Source organism: Condylura cristata, unplaced genomic scaffold, assembly GCF_000260355.1.
Source record: "Condylura cristata isolate star-nosed mole 26May11 unplaced genomic scaffold, ConCri1.0 scaffold00022, whole genome shotgun sequence".
Classification (NCBI taxonomy): Eukaryota; Metazoa; Chordata; class Mammalia; order Eulipotyphla; family Talpidae; genus Condylura; species Condylura cristata.
The window spans coordinates 19277856-19290643 of NW_004567123.1; the positions used below are offsets into that span (position 1 = coordinate 19277856).

The following is a 12788-nucleotide window of genomic DNA, read 5'->3' on the forward strand; positions in this document are numbered from 1 at the left end:
CTGAGGGAGAGTCACCAGAGAAAAAGTTAGAGGCAGCAAAATATAACCCCATTCTTCATCTCCAGAGCTCCAACTGGAGCTCAGGCCCTAAATGGATGACAGCAACTGCCTCCTCCCTGGTCTCCACTCCCACTCTCACCCACCACCAGTCTACTTTCCAAAGCCCAGACAGATGGTGTTTTAAAAACTATCAATAATAAGGACATGCTCCTGGAAAGCACCTCCAACAGCCTTCCATCTACCTGAAATAAAATATAAACTCTTCATCAGCAAGGTTAAAGTCCCCGCCCCAGCCATTTACTTCATACCACTCCCAATCACGACACTCAAGACATGGCGGTCCTGCTTATCAAAACAGACCATTCTCTGGGCCTTTTTCTCTCCTGTTCTGGCTGCCTGGGAAGATTCCTTCTTTAGATTTTTACAGAGCTGGTTCCTTCTTAAGGCTCAATGCAAACTGGACTTTTCCAACGAGGCCTGTCCTGGTCATTCTAGCAGAAGTGGCACCCTTCCCACCCCATCACTCCTATCAGATCATCCTTTTCTCAAGCACTTATCACATGGAGACACTGCTTTCTTCATTTATCTTCCTGTTTCTGTCTTCCTCTTCATTGGGGTGGAAAGCTGTTTTGTTCACCCTATGAATACAGTGCACACAGCAGCACTCAAAACATTTTCCCAGAGTACTTGTTAACTATCAGCAGAGGAACAACCTCAGTTTGGGCGATTTTGTTCTTCAGTTAGAACAAAGAAAAGATCTATTTAGCCCTTCCTATACCCTACATGCTGTAAAGCTATCATCTTCCTTTCAGAGAGGCAAATTAACTAGCTCAAGGTCATCATACAGCTAAGCGAACCTGGCTTTTCTGTTAGATACTTATTTGTGCAGCTCTTAAATCCCTTTGCCCATCTCTAGGGGGAGGGGTTGTCTCGCCATGATTCATTCTCATAGTGCCACAACAGCAAGAGAAATCAAATATTCCTATATTGCTTCACAGTTACAAAACTCGTTTCACATTCACTAAAAATAACACAAAATACTTGCCCAAAAGTCAGACAGTAGCATGAAATAAAGTAAGCATGCCTCAAAACTCAGTGCAGAATCCTGCCCTGAACTCCCAGTAGTGGGGGCTGGGGCGGAATCAGGGCCAAGGGAGAAATGGAATACCTATTTCTGATTCAGAGGGGTAGGAAAGAGGTGAGTCACAGGATGCCGGCTTGCGCTATGTGAAACTCTGATAAGACCTGCTATGAGGCAACAAGAAGCCAATCAAAAAGCTGGAAGGCACTTCAGGCCTCATTGGGGCTAAACATGAACTGACGGGTGGGGGGGCGAGACTTCAAGAGAGTTCGCTCAAGTGAACAGAGCCGGAACCAAGGGTCTCCCCTCTCCTTCCCCAGTACCGTCCTGTCGGTCAAGGAGGCTTCACCAGGGGAACTGTGAGTCAGGGGGGCGGGAGAGGCCGGGGGCGACTCATGGATCCGCAGCGGAGTGGCGAGAGGCCATGTCTGGGATCCGGCGGGACAACACTTTAGGCGGAAGGGCAGAAACTAGCCAGAAGAAGGCGGCGGCTGTATACGAGGGAAGATCGGGAAGGGCAGGCCCAGGGGAAGGACGAAAATGCGGAAGAGAAGGGAACGAGGGGACGGCGGCACGCGCCCCTCTCGAAGGGCCCGGCAGAGTTGGGAGAGCGGAGCGGAGAGCTAGAACGAGACTCTGACGTGGGGGAGTCCAAGGATCGGGGCGACACGGAGGCACTCACACGGGCAGGTGTCCCGGGCCGGGAAAGGCACGGAACAGAGTCTGACCGGGGAAGAGTTCCCGACTCCAAGGCGAGTCTCACGAAGGTGGAGCCCAGGCCCGGAGAGTCTGAGGGGATTCTGGGGGGCTGGGCCGTCTCACCGCGCTTGTTTTTGGTGCCGTGCTTCTTGGCGGCCGTCAGCTCCTGCTCGATTTTCTTCTCCAGGAATTCCTGCTTCTTACTTAGCATCTCCTCCGTGTCCCGCAGCCGCTGGATGGCCTCCTGGGGGGTCGGGCCGCCCTTGCCCGCCTTACCCCCTCCAGCCCCAAAGAGCTTCCCAAACACCGACATGGTTGCTGCTCGCCGCGCCGGCCTGCGCCGCCCTCTCCGGCTCGGCTCGGCTCCGGCGCCCGCTCCCGGCACCGCCGCTCCCAGCCGCCGCAGGCCTCTCCGCCGCCTCCACCCCGCAGCTGGGCCCAGCCGCGCCACCTCCCACAGGCCCCCCACGCCCTGTCCGGCCGGCGTCAGGGCAACGCGCCACTAACTACAGCTCCCGGCGGGCACCGCGCGCACGGAGCCTCAAATCTAATGAAGAGAGGCGCGCTGAATGCCGGGAGGCTATAGTCTTCCGGTTTGAGACGCTCCACGGCGCATCTTTTAGAGCTAAGAGGGTCAAAGGGTGAGGTGGCATGCTGGGAAATGTGGTTTCCTTGGAATCCACTCTATTATGGGGATAGGACAGAAAGAAATAAGTCACAGTATTTTAGGCCAGTCATTAGTCATTAGCATTATGCACATTCTGAATCCAGGCATTGTGCAGAGCACATTCTATGTATTATAACATTTAATTCTTCTATGTCTAAGATACACTGTTCCTATTTTGTAGGTTAGTAAACCAAAGCTCAGAGAAATTAAGCAACTGACTGACCCTGTAAAAAGTGCTCACCTAGTGTAGCCCTAGCACTGAAGGTGCTCAGAAATGTGCATTTTATTCCTAGGTATTCTGGGTCATCAGTGATAATTAAGTGATAATTAAACCAGTCCACAACTTTATGAAAAGTAGAAGTATCATAGATGTTTTTGCCTCTGTATTATATAGGGCCTACTGGTTATATGGAGGCACATTTTCATTGTTTTCTCTTGCCCTTTGCTGGCAAGAATCACTTTTCCACCCGTAAAGAGAGAAGCTGCATCTAGTAGCTTCTTTCCCCCAAACCCACCATTCTAATCTGCTGTTAATCTTGCATGAAAACAGAGTAAACCAGAGAGAATTTAAAGTGTGCTCCAGTGAAGAAAAATATGACTTCTCAGAGACCATTTTTATTATCTGGGCCTTTCAGATAATGTGAAGTTGCTGGGGAACAGAGTTTCAAATAAATAAGAGCTTTTCCTCCTTCATTCCACATATATGAGTCTTGTCTCCTCCTTAGACAATGATCTACATGTGAATAAAAACATGCTTTCCAAGTTGTTATTATAAACTGCTCCAACCCCAGTCTGCACATATAGGATGTCCTATTTCAGAGGATGGAATAGTTCGTTTCACCCAACTTTGCAGGTTGATAGAAAATTTTCAAATGTGAGAGACAAGCTAGAAATCTCAAGAATTCACAACAGCACAAATTATGCTTCATAAACAACACTTGTATTTGTTTTGCAATTGAGACATTGCAATATTTTCATCAAAATAAAAGATGAAGGGCCCTCCCTGGTGGCACAACAGGTTAAAGCACAGCATTATGATGCTATCCCCAGCCACTGCAGCACAAGTTCAATTTCCAGCCAAGGAGCTGACCCACATGGCACAGGAGACCTCTCCTGTCTTACTCACTGCTCCCCTCAGCAGTGTATTTCAGTCCATCTGCCTGTTCTGCTCTCCACTCTGTCTCGGGTGAATCCTCTCAATTCCCGCATCTCTGACCTATACCCAAGCTCTTATATGCATAAATCATTTTTAAAAAATAGATGAGGGCTCTCCCTCACTTCAACGGGTTAAAGTGCAGCACTGTGAAGCTAGCAGCAGCCACTTCAGTCTGCATTTGATTCCCCAACCCAGAGGTAACTCACATGGGGCAGCAGACCTCTCCTACCTTGCCCGCTGCTCTCCTCAGCAGTGTACTTCTTCGATCTGCCTGTTCTGCTCCCTGCTCTGTCTCTGGTGAATCCTCTCACTGCCCCTGCACTTCTGGCCTGTACTCCATCCAGTTCTGTATGAATAAATAAATAAGTCTTTAGAAATAAATAAGTATATATATACATCCATATAGGATTCAGCAACCCATTCCTTGGTATTTATCCAAAGAATGCAAAACACTAATTTGAAGGAATATATGTGCTTCTGTGTTTGTTGCAACACAATAATAGCCAAACTATGGAATGAACCTAATTGGCTAATAAACAGATAAGCAGGTTAAGAAGATATGATACATATACATGACAGACTACTATTCAGCAATTTAAAAAATGAAACCTTGTCATAATATATTTTTTAAAAATTTCTGTGCATCAAAGTACACCCAAAAAAAGTGAAAAAAAATCACTCAAAAAATGGGAGAAAATATTGGCAAATTCCATAGCTAACAAACGGTTAATATGCAAAATATATACTTTAAAAATGTCTACCACTGGACTTTCAATTAACTTTTTTTTTTTTGAGAAATGAGACCAGTTTGATTTACAAATAAGTTTTGGGCAGCTTCTATTAGAAGGGAACCTGAGGGCCCATCCCTGGTGAGAAAGGCTTACTGGAGGGTGAAGCCCCCAGTTAGGGAAGGAACAGTGTGGGAGTTGGCAACAGGAGTTATCATGAAGCTTGTGATGTGCTCAGCAGGCCCTAGCAGGGACAGTGCACAGAGATGAGCATTTTACATGCGTTAGTTCAAGTAGTTACACATGAGGTTCTGGAGAAACAGAGTAATTGAACAGCTTGCCCAAGGTCACATAGCACATAGAGGCAGAGCTGGGATTCTTCATGTGAAGATAACCTGAGTGCCACTATGCTATAGTACCGATATCCAAATGAATGAATGAACACACACACACACACACACACACACACACAACAAAGAAGTGAAGTGTGCTGGATCTGGGAGCAGGTGTGCCTTCCTGGAGGAATACGGCAAAGTTAGCAATGGGGTAGGGGCGACCCAGAAGACCCTGAGAAGGGCAAGTGAGGAGCTGAGAAGAGACAGTGCACTGGAGGGGATTTTGCATTTGAACTAATGATTGGCATTTGAACTAGTAACTCCAAATGTGTTCATCCGAACAGGTAACAGGCACTGTGCTACCATATGCTATGAACTGTCCCCTACCTCCTGCTCTCCAATCCTTACATTCTATGATTTTTTTTTCAAGATGTATTTACTTGTACATACAGAATTGGGATACAGGTTATAGGTGCAGAGTGTGTGAGAGGATTCACCAGAGACAGAGTGGGGAGCAAAACAGGCAGATCCACCGAAATACAGTGCTGAGGGGAGCAGCGGGCAAGGCAGGAGAGGTCTGCCACACCATGTGGGTCCCTGACTGGAGATTGAACTTGTGCTGTAGTGGCTGCGATAGCCTCACAGTGCTGAGCTTCAAGTCGTTGTGTCACCAGAGAGGGCCCTCTACGATTTTTTTCTACAGTACTTGTCACTTTTGGCATATTACATTAATTTGCTTATTTACCTTGCTCTGTATCTTTTGCTTCCTCCACACTGGAGTTCCACAGATCATTATTGGTTTTGTTTACCAGGGATCACCACTGCATGAGTGGCATGTAATGATCCTCAGTAAATATTTGTCAAGTGAATGTATAAGTGGTCTGAGGCAACAGTGACCTGGGAAGCAGGAGAGCTGGGTCTGGACTTAGCCTTGCCATGATGAGATCTTGTATGAGACTGTTTCCTTCTGTGGGCCTCCATTTATTCTGTGATGCTATAAAGGGCCCAGGGTCATGAAGTTGGGGATTCTGTGCCTGACCATACACCAACTACCCTTGGTGAGTAGGGAGTCAGACCCCCCCCCCCAAGGTGGAATCTACTAGCTCCCAACCACCACCATGAGCCTTGAGGTACAGAGAATCCATATTCCACTTGTTGGCCGCTTGAGGGGTTGGGAACATCTGCAGCAGCCACCCCCACTCCTTCCTCTCCAGGGGAGACAGAACTGGTCCAACTGGTTCTTCAGGGTATCTGTTCTGTCAGCTGAGACTTCTAAGCTACCAGCTCTGCCATTTGCCCTAGATATTCTGTTCCTGAAGACAGATGAAAGCAATGTTTATATCAATTATTAACTTCCAGGACTTTAAATCAATCATCTCTGTATTTAGATGGGGGGAACCTCATCCTTGGCCTCTATGGAATGGGAAGAGGGGGTGGGTAGAGTGGGTCTTATTTTCTCAAAGTGCTGCTGTACATTCACTTAACAAATATTGATGGATTCCTGTGAACAAAACAAACACAAGTCCTCATCTGTGTCAAACTTTTGTTTGATGAGGGAAATAAACAGTAAAGAAATGTCCAATATAACGTCAAGGTTGATAGCTAAAAATGAAGCAGGGTAGGGATTAGAGAACAAGAGGGTTGGGGAGGTTACTTTGAAGATGGCCCAGGAAAGGCCTAAGGAAATGACTTTTTGGACAAAGGTAAGTAGAGGGGAGGAGCCAGCCAGATGAAAATCTGGCGGGAAAAGCACTCTAGACAGAGGGATGAGCAAGTACAAAGTCCCTAACACAGGAACCAGTTAAGATGGATGAGCAAGAGAGGAGGTATGGCTGGTGAGGAGGGCCAGAAAGGAGCAGTGGGGAATGAGGCCGCATCATGTAGAACCTTAAAGTCTACAGGGAAACTTTAGATTTCATTTTGGGAGAGACTGGAAGCCCCTGGAGGGTATTAAATAAGAAAGCAGCGCAATCTGATTCAGGGTCTAGAGGATCCCTGGGGCTTCTCTCAAGTGAACAGACCATGGCTGAAGAAGAGAGAAGACAAGACCAGAGGGAGGCTGAAGCAGAGAGGCTCGGCGGCCTGGTCAGGGCAGTGGTGACTGAGATGACCAGTGTTTAGAGCCTTGAAGAAATGGATCAAAATAAAATTTGAATCTGGTGCTGATGAGAGGTTTATAGATCCTAAGACAAGGCAGGAACTTTGGAGTCTGGCAGTCCTGGATTTGAAGCCCAGCTCTTACATTCCAGGTCATTCCACCTGGTTGTCTCGGTTTTCTCATCCATTAAGTGTGAAAAGGCTTGTCTCCATGGGTGTCTTGGACTCAGTGATGCTGAATAAAACACAAAGCACAGGGCTGGGGCTTAGCAGTCAGAAAGATCGTGCCAACCCCACTCCACACGTTTAGTGATAGAAATGGAGACTAGCCAGCTTGGAGGAAGCCAGTAGACAGGAGGGAGGAAAGAAGTTGGCTGTGTAGGGTTCCTCAAGTCGTATATCCAGAGTCCAGATAGTATGTGTAAGGGTCAGGCACCGGCCAAACCTCCACATAGGGAAGGAGCAGCGGCCCCAAGCAGAAGCAGATATTCAGGAGTGATAACCTCATGACTTGTCACCACCAGTTAGTGCAAGCCCCGGCAGAAAAATAAGTTCCAGTTCCTTGGCAAAATGTTCCACCTGGTCGTTTCTTCCCCCTACCTAGGCCTATAAAAACCCCTTTGACCCTTTCCTCAGCGTGACTTCTCTGACCTCCTCTCTCTCTGGGGTCAGCAAACCTCACCCGGGAGCCCAGAAATAAACCTACTTTCAGTTTTACCGGCTCACTCTCTTTGCGCACTCCTTACTGCGCTGAACCTTTCAGTAAAGGGGACGAGTCTGAAAAATCACGTGGCTCTGGCTCTCTCTGGTAATCTGGTTTTCTCCTTTTTGAGACACGTGGGTCGGCATGTTCTCATGCAAAGGGGCTGACTAGCCCAGCTCTATACACCTGCTCCCCACTGTTGACAGGTACCTCACAGAAGGCAGAAGTTTTGTGACATTTCCCACGTTTTAACTACATTTTCCCATTCCTACTGAAGTAAAGCAACACAGTAAGTTTTTATATATTGATCTTACCATTACTTCCACATCCTAGCTATATTTCCTCCTTTCTGATCCTTATACCTCTTTTCTTACCTTATTGCTCTTGCATAATGTTGGAGTCTTGACAACAGGTCTCCTTACCTTGCTCCTGATGCAAAGGGAATACATCTTACTTCCCACCATTGCAGTAGGTCTTTAATTGCATTATATTAAAATGTTGTCTCAATTTTTCCAAACATCATAAAGACCTAAGTCTATGTGCAGACTGGACTCTACCCACAGGCTGCCAGGTGTGATCTCTGCATTGCCTGAATTTTATCTGATGACTACAACACTATCTCCTCCCCTTCTGACATGAGGCCACCAAGGTTCAGAAAGGTAGAGTGATTTGCTACAGTCACACAGGGGCAGAGTGAGGACTCAAACCCATCTCTGCCTGATGCCAGTCTGCGGGACCCTGGGTGCCAGGAATGCCCATCTATGCACTGTATCCTGTCCATCTCGGGTCTCTGTGAGGCAGCCTGGGGTCCAGCGGAGCAGCTCGGTCCTGACTTCGCCTCTCTGGGCCTCAGTCTCCCCTTCTGAGAAGGGGTTCAGCTCCAATATCGCCTCCTCCTTCTCCTGTGTGGCCCAACTCGGCATCTGTTAAATATCAGACCTGATTCTGGGATGTCCTGATCCTGGGTGTCCTTTGTCCTGTGACCTGGCTCTGCACTTACTGCAGTGACTGAAGGTGCTTAATCTTACTGTACAGAGCCCGTTACCTGGTCCCAGCTATAAAATTACAAATAGCACTTACCTCACAGCGCTTAGGACAGGCTGGCCTTGCATAAACACCTAGTAACCATTAGTCCTCATGGTCACTGGTAAACATGCGTGCATGTGAACACTGACAGAGGAGAGGCAGAGATGTCACAGACTTGCAGGAGAATGGACATGTGATTTTTAACATTTTCTTTAATTTTTTTTTTTTAAATGTTTAGTTGCCTTCCATGCTCCTCCATTATGCAGAAAACCAAGTCCAAATTCCTAACACAACATCCAAGGCTCCGATTTGACATCAACCCACATTTCAACAGAAAAAACAGCTGAGAGCCCATAGTGGCAGCCCACCCAGCTTGAATCCCAGCACAGGGACTTACTAGCTGCATGAGTTTGTGCAGGAAATGTTACTTCTCTATGCTTCCATTTCCTCACTTGTAAAATAAGCAAAATAACAATTCTCACCTGCCGGGGCTAAGGTACCAGGATGAGGGTGGCAGAAGCTTAGGGAGTGTTATGATCTCATCACCTCTGCAAGTCTCTGGCAGGCTGGACCATTCACCAGTCCCAGGTCTCAACGTCTTCTCTCAGGCCTTGTTATACCTGGCATCCTCCCTCTATCTAACCATCCGTGAGAGCTCTCAGTAAGGCCCTGTTCACAGACATCTCCTCCAGCAGGCTTCCTGTCTCCATGAGCGGGGCCAGCAACACTTACAGCCTTCCGCTCAGCTGCGCACAGCCTCTCACGGGCCCCTTCCATGGCACCATATGCCCCTGAGGATGAGGGAGACAGGCTGGCTCCAGGCCCAGCACACTTCTGAGGGACAGGCCAGCCATCGGGACATTCAGTCATCTAACTGAGGCAGATAGCTCTGTGCATCCCACCCCGTCTCCTCTCAAAACTCTGCTTCCTCTCCTGTAACTGTGGCAACCTGGCCCAGCAGGGTGGTTAAGAAGCTTAAAGAGCACCCACGGGTCAGGTTCCTTTTACTCCTTTCCTGCCTGGCTTGCTTGGCCCTGGACTAGCTGGACAGAGGGGAGGGAATGCTGAAGTGGGGGCATCTGTGACCTCCTAGATGCCTGCTCTAGATGGACTTCTGGCTCTGGCTGGGGCTTCTGATTTCAGAAACTTGGGGCCAGGACCATGATCCTGATTTTCTAAAGTGAATATAAGCTCCTCCCCTTGGGTGTTTCCCTGGGGCCACGTTCCAAAATAACCACTCTGGGAACATCATACCTATCCATGGCGTATGGACACCACAGCTTTTGTTACAAGGGGGCAGGGGACCCCCACTGCTTCCCCTCAATTTCCACTTTGGTGAGGGGAGTGCTGCTGTCACCCAGGGGCTAAGAAAAAAACTGCCAAAGTTCCTGCCTGGTAAAAACATTTATTGGACACCCTGAGTACCCAGTACTATGCCAAGCCCTTTGTGTATTTCATCAGACTGGACCCCATGACAACCCAATGAGGTAGTACTGTCACAAGTCCCACTGTACAGATGAGGAACATCGGGCACAGAGAGGTGAAGTGACTTACCCAGGGCCACGCAGCAAGTAAGTGGCAGCACTTGGATTTGAAGCCAGATCTGGGCGTTAGTTGCATTCGTAACCCTCACACTCAAGTGCATCCTAAATGCCTGTATCACAGAGTCATCTGGGGATACTGTGAGGAACCAGATGTGAAAAAGTTCAGCAGGAAAGGGTTCCTACTATGTCAGCTGTCCTGAAGAATAGCTCGATGAGAGGCTACTCAGAGGCAGCTCGGTAGTATGGGCAGTACCACCTGTCTCCTGTCTTAGAGGGCCCGTACCTGCTAGAGCCTGGGCCTCTCGGGCTCGACCATCTCCCTTGCCACTGCCAGTGCCGGGAAGCCATAGGCAGCCCCGGCCCACGTCCCAGAACATCGCATGACTTCCCAGTAGGAAAGGGGACACAGCCGAGGGCTTGCTTCCACTGGGAAGGGTCGTGGGTGTGCCCAAGGGCCCCAGACCCAAGGTGAAGTCAGGCCAGGTTGTAGACACAAACAGCAGGAGTCTATCACTCGGAAGCCTGGATATAGACGGGCACAGCGAGCATGGCGCACGGGCCTTCCGCCCCAGCCTGCAGCTCTGCCAGGGCCAGGTTGGAGCCCAGGCCCTCAGCATGCCCAGGCACTACCAGCTCAGGTTCGCCCCCCACCGGACCCCCCACTACGATGGACAGCACAGCGTCTGACTCTGAGAAGGGTGGCTTGCCGGGGGCGGCCTCTGGCACTGGCCCAGCCCCTGCATCCTTCAGCTCCTCCAGTCCCAAGGGGTCAGGGAGCGGGGCCACCACCTTGCGCCCCCCAGTGCTGCCACTGCGGGGAGCTGCCCTCCTCCGGGGCGGCCTCCGGGCAGGCAAGTCCTTGTCCTTTTGTGGGCCAAGGCGGCAGAGGTGATCCTTGAGGTGCTTGTGGCGGGAAAAGCCCTTGGCACAGCCAGCACAGCGGAACTTGTAGTTGCCTGTGTGGGCTCGCTGGTGCTCGGTGAGGTGGGCGCGGCGGCTGAAGGACTTGCTGCACAGGGCACACTTGTGGAGCTTCATGCCTGGGGGCGAGAGGAGGTTAATGGGCGGCGCTCAGACTCCCAGTGCCGCTGGTCCCTCTGCACTTGGAGTAGAGCCCAGTTTCACTCGCCTCAGAAGCGCTGCCTGAGGAGGCCACCTCCCTTCAACCCCATCTTCTACCTTCTCCGCTCGCTCTGTGCCAGCCATACTCACTCTTTGGAAATGAACCGTGGGTTCTGAGCCTGAGGCTGCTACTGATCTGTCTCCCAGGATATCCCAACCCCTGACGCATGCCTGGATCTCCAAACTGAACAAATGGCTGGTGCCTCACGTCGACATGAGGTCAACTCCAACCCGGACAGGCTAGTCCGTAGCTCTCCCAGCCCAGGGGGGGGAGGCTGGGGGAGGGGCACCGACTAGCCTGGAGCTGCCCAGCCAGAGTAGCGCGAAGACTCAAACCTGAGCCTCTGTCTCTGTCCCTGATCCACTCTCCCAGCTTTGAGCTACTTTGTGTAAGCCAGTGGTTCTTTTTTATTTTTAAAAAAAATAAGTATTTATTTATGCATACAAGAACTGGGGTACAGACCAGAGGTGGGGGAGGTGGTGAGAGGATTCACCAGAGACAGAGTGGGGAGCAGAACAGGCAGATCTACTGAAATACACTGCTGAGGGGAGCAGCAGACGGGTCAGGAGAGGTCTGCCGCGCCAGGTAGGTCAGCACCCCGGCCGTGGATGGAACTCATGCTGTAGTGGCTGCTGATAGCTTCATAGTGTTGCACTTTAGCCCCTTGTGCTGCCAAGGAGGCCCCCACAATTACTGTTATCTCCTCTCAAGACAGCCTCCCTCTCCACCTGTGGGACTCTATCTGGCTCACTCTGCATCCCGAGGACCCTCATACTTCACATTGAGTGAGGTGTGTTGGCTGAAGCGTACTTCAGGCAGGGATAAAATGTGTCTGTTCTGTGGGGGGCCTGCTCCAGGGGGCTTGAGCTGAACCAGACCTTCCCAGAAGATCTGCAAGCTACTTACCAGAGTGGGAAAGGATATGAGCCTTCAGCTTGTCTGGCCGGTTGAACTCCTTACTGCAGCCGGTGTGTGTCCTAGAACCCAAAGCCACAGGTCAGGGGTTGGCTGGCAAGTTCAGGACCGGTCCTCTAGCTGCCAGTCCCTCCACTGGCAAGAAACCCCCTTGTCCACCCTAAGCAGGGTGGAGAGTGAGGTAGACATGACAGAACCCAGGTTAAAGGGAGAGCGTGCCTGCAGCCCCCACCCGACATCTTTCTGTCCAACCATTGGGACAGAATCTGTCCCCTCTCTGCCATGCCATCTGTACTCACGAGAAGGGACATTTGAATTTCTTGAATGGCTCATGGATCAGCATGTGTCTCTTCAGTTTGTCCTTGCGGTTGAATGCGGACTCGCACACTGAGCATTTGTAGGGTTTCTCACCTGCAGCAGGGGACACGGATGGGACTGAGGGTCTCCTGAGAAGGACTGAATGCGGGGCACAGGGACCCTGACTGGAGGGCAGCAGCTCCTCTAGGGAGGTGGCTTGGGAGGAAGACAGGCTCATTCCTCATGACTTTGTCCAAGGAGAAGTGGGGTGACTTTTGACAGGTCGACCAGGAAAGGCATCTCTGGTGGGGCACCAGGGGCTGAAACCTAAGGCACAAGGGATTGAGCCTTGTGGAGTCTGGAAGTGAGGATTCCAGGCAGGAGGCGAGATGTGGGCAACAGTGTGTCTGGGAAACA

The 12788-nt window shown here is 50.2% G+C and overlaps 2 protein-coding genes across 2 annotated transcripts in view; both read right to left on the minus strand.

Annotated features, from left to right (window-relative positions):
- CHMP4B (charged multivesicular body protein 4B) overlaps window positions 1-2248 on the minus strand; it is a 38635-nt gene extending 36387 nt beyond the window's left edge. Inside the window, exon 1 of the mRNA XM_004687275.2 lies at window positions 1904-2248. Coding sequence (XP_004687332.1) covers window positions 1904-2093 — 190 coding nt within the window. The 5' untranslated portion in view covers window positions 2094-2248. The remainder of the gene's footprint in view (window positions 1-1903) is intronic.
- Window positions 2249-8735: 6487 nt separating this feature from the next.
- The window catches only part of ZNF341 (zinc finger protein 341), a 35635-nt gene continuing 31582 nt past the window's right edge, over window positions 8736-12788 (minus strand). Inside the window, exons 13-15 of the mRNA XM_012728098.1 lie at window positions 12374-12485; window positions 12066-12136; window positions 8736-11076 (exon numbers count right to left, since the gene is read on the minus strand). Of these exons, the coding sequence (XP_012583552.1) occupies window positions 10547-11076; window positions 12066-12136; window positions 12374-12485 (713 nt within the window). The 3' untranslated portion in view covers window positions 8736-10546. The remainder of the gene's footprint in view (window positions 11077-12065; window positions 12137-12373; window positions 12486-12788) is intronic.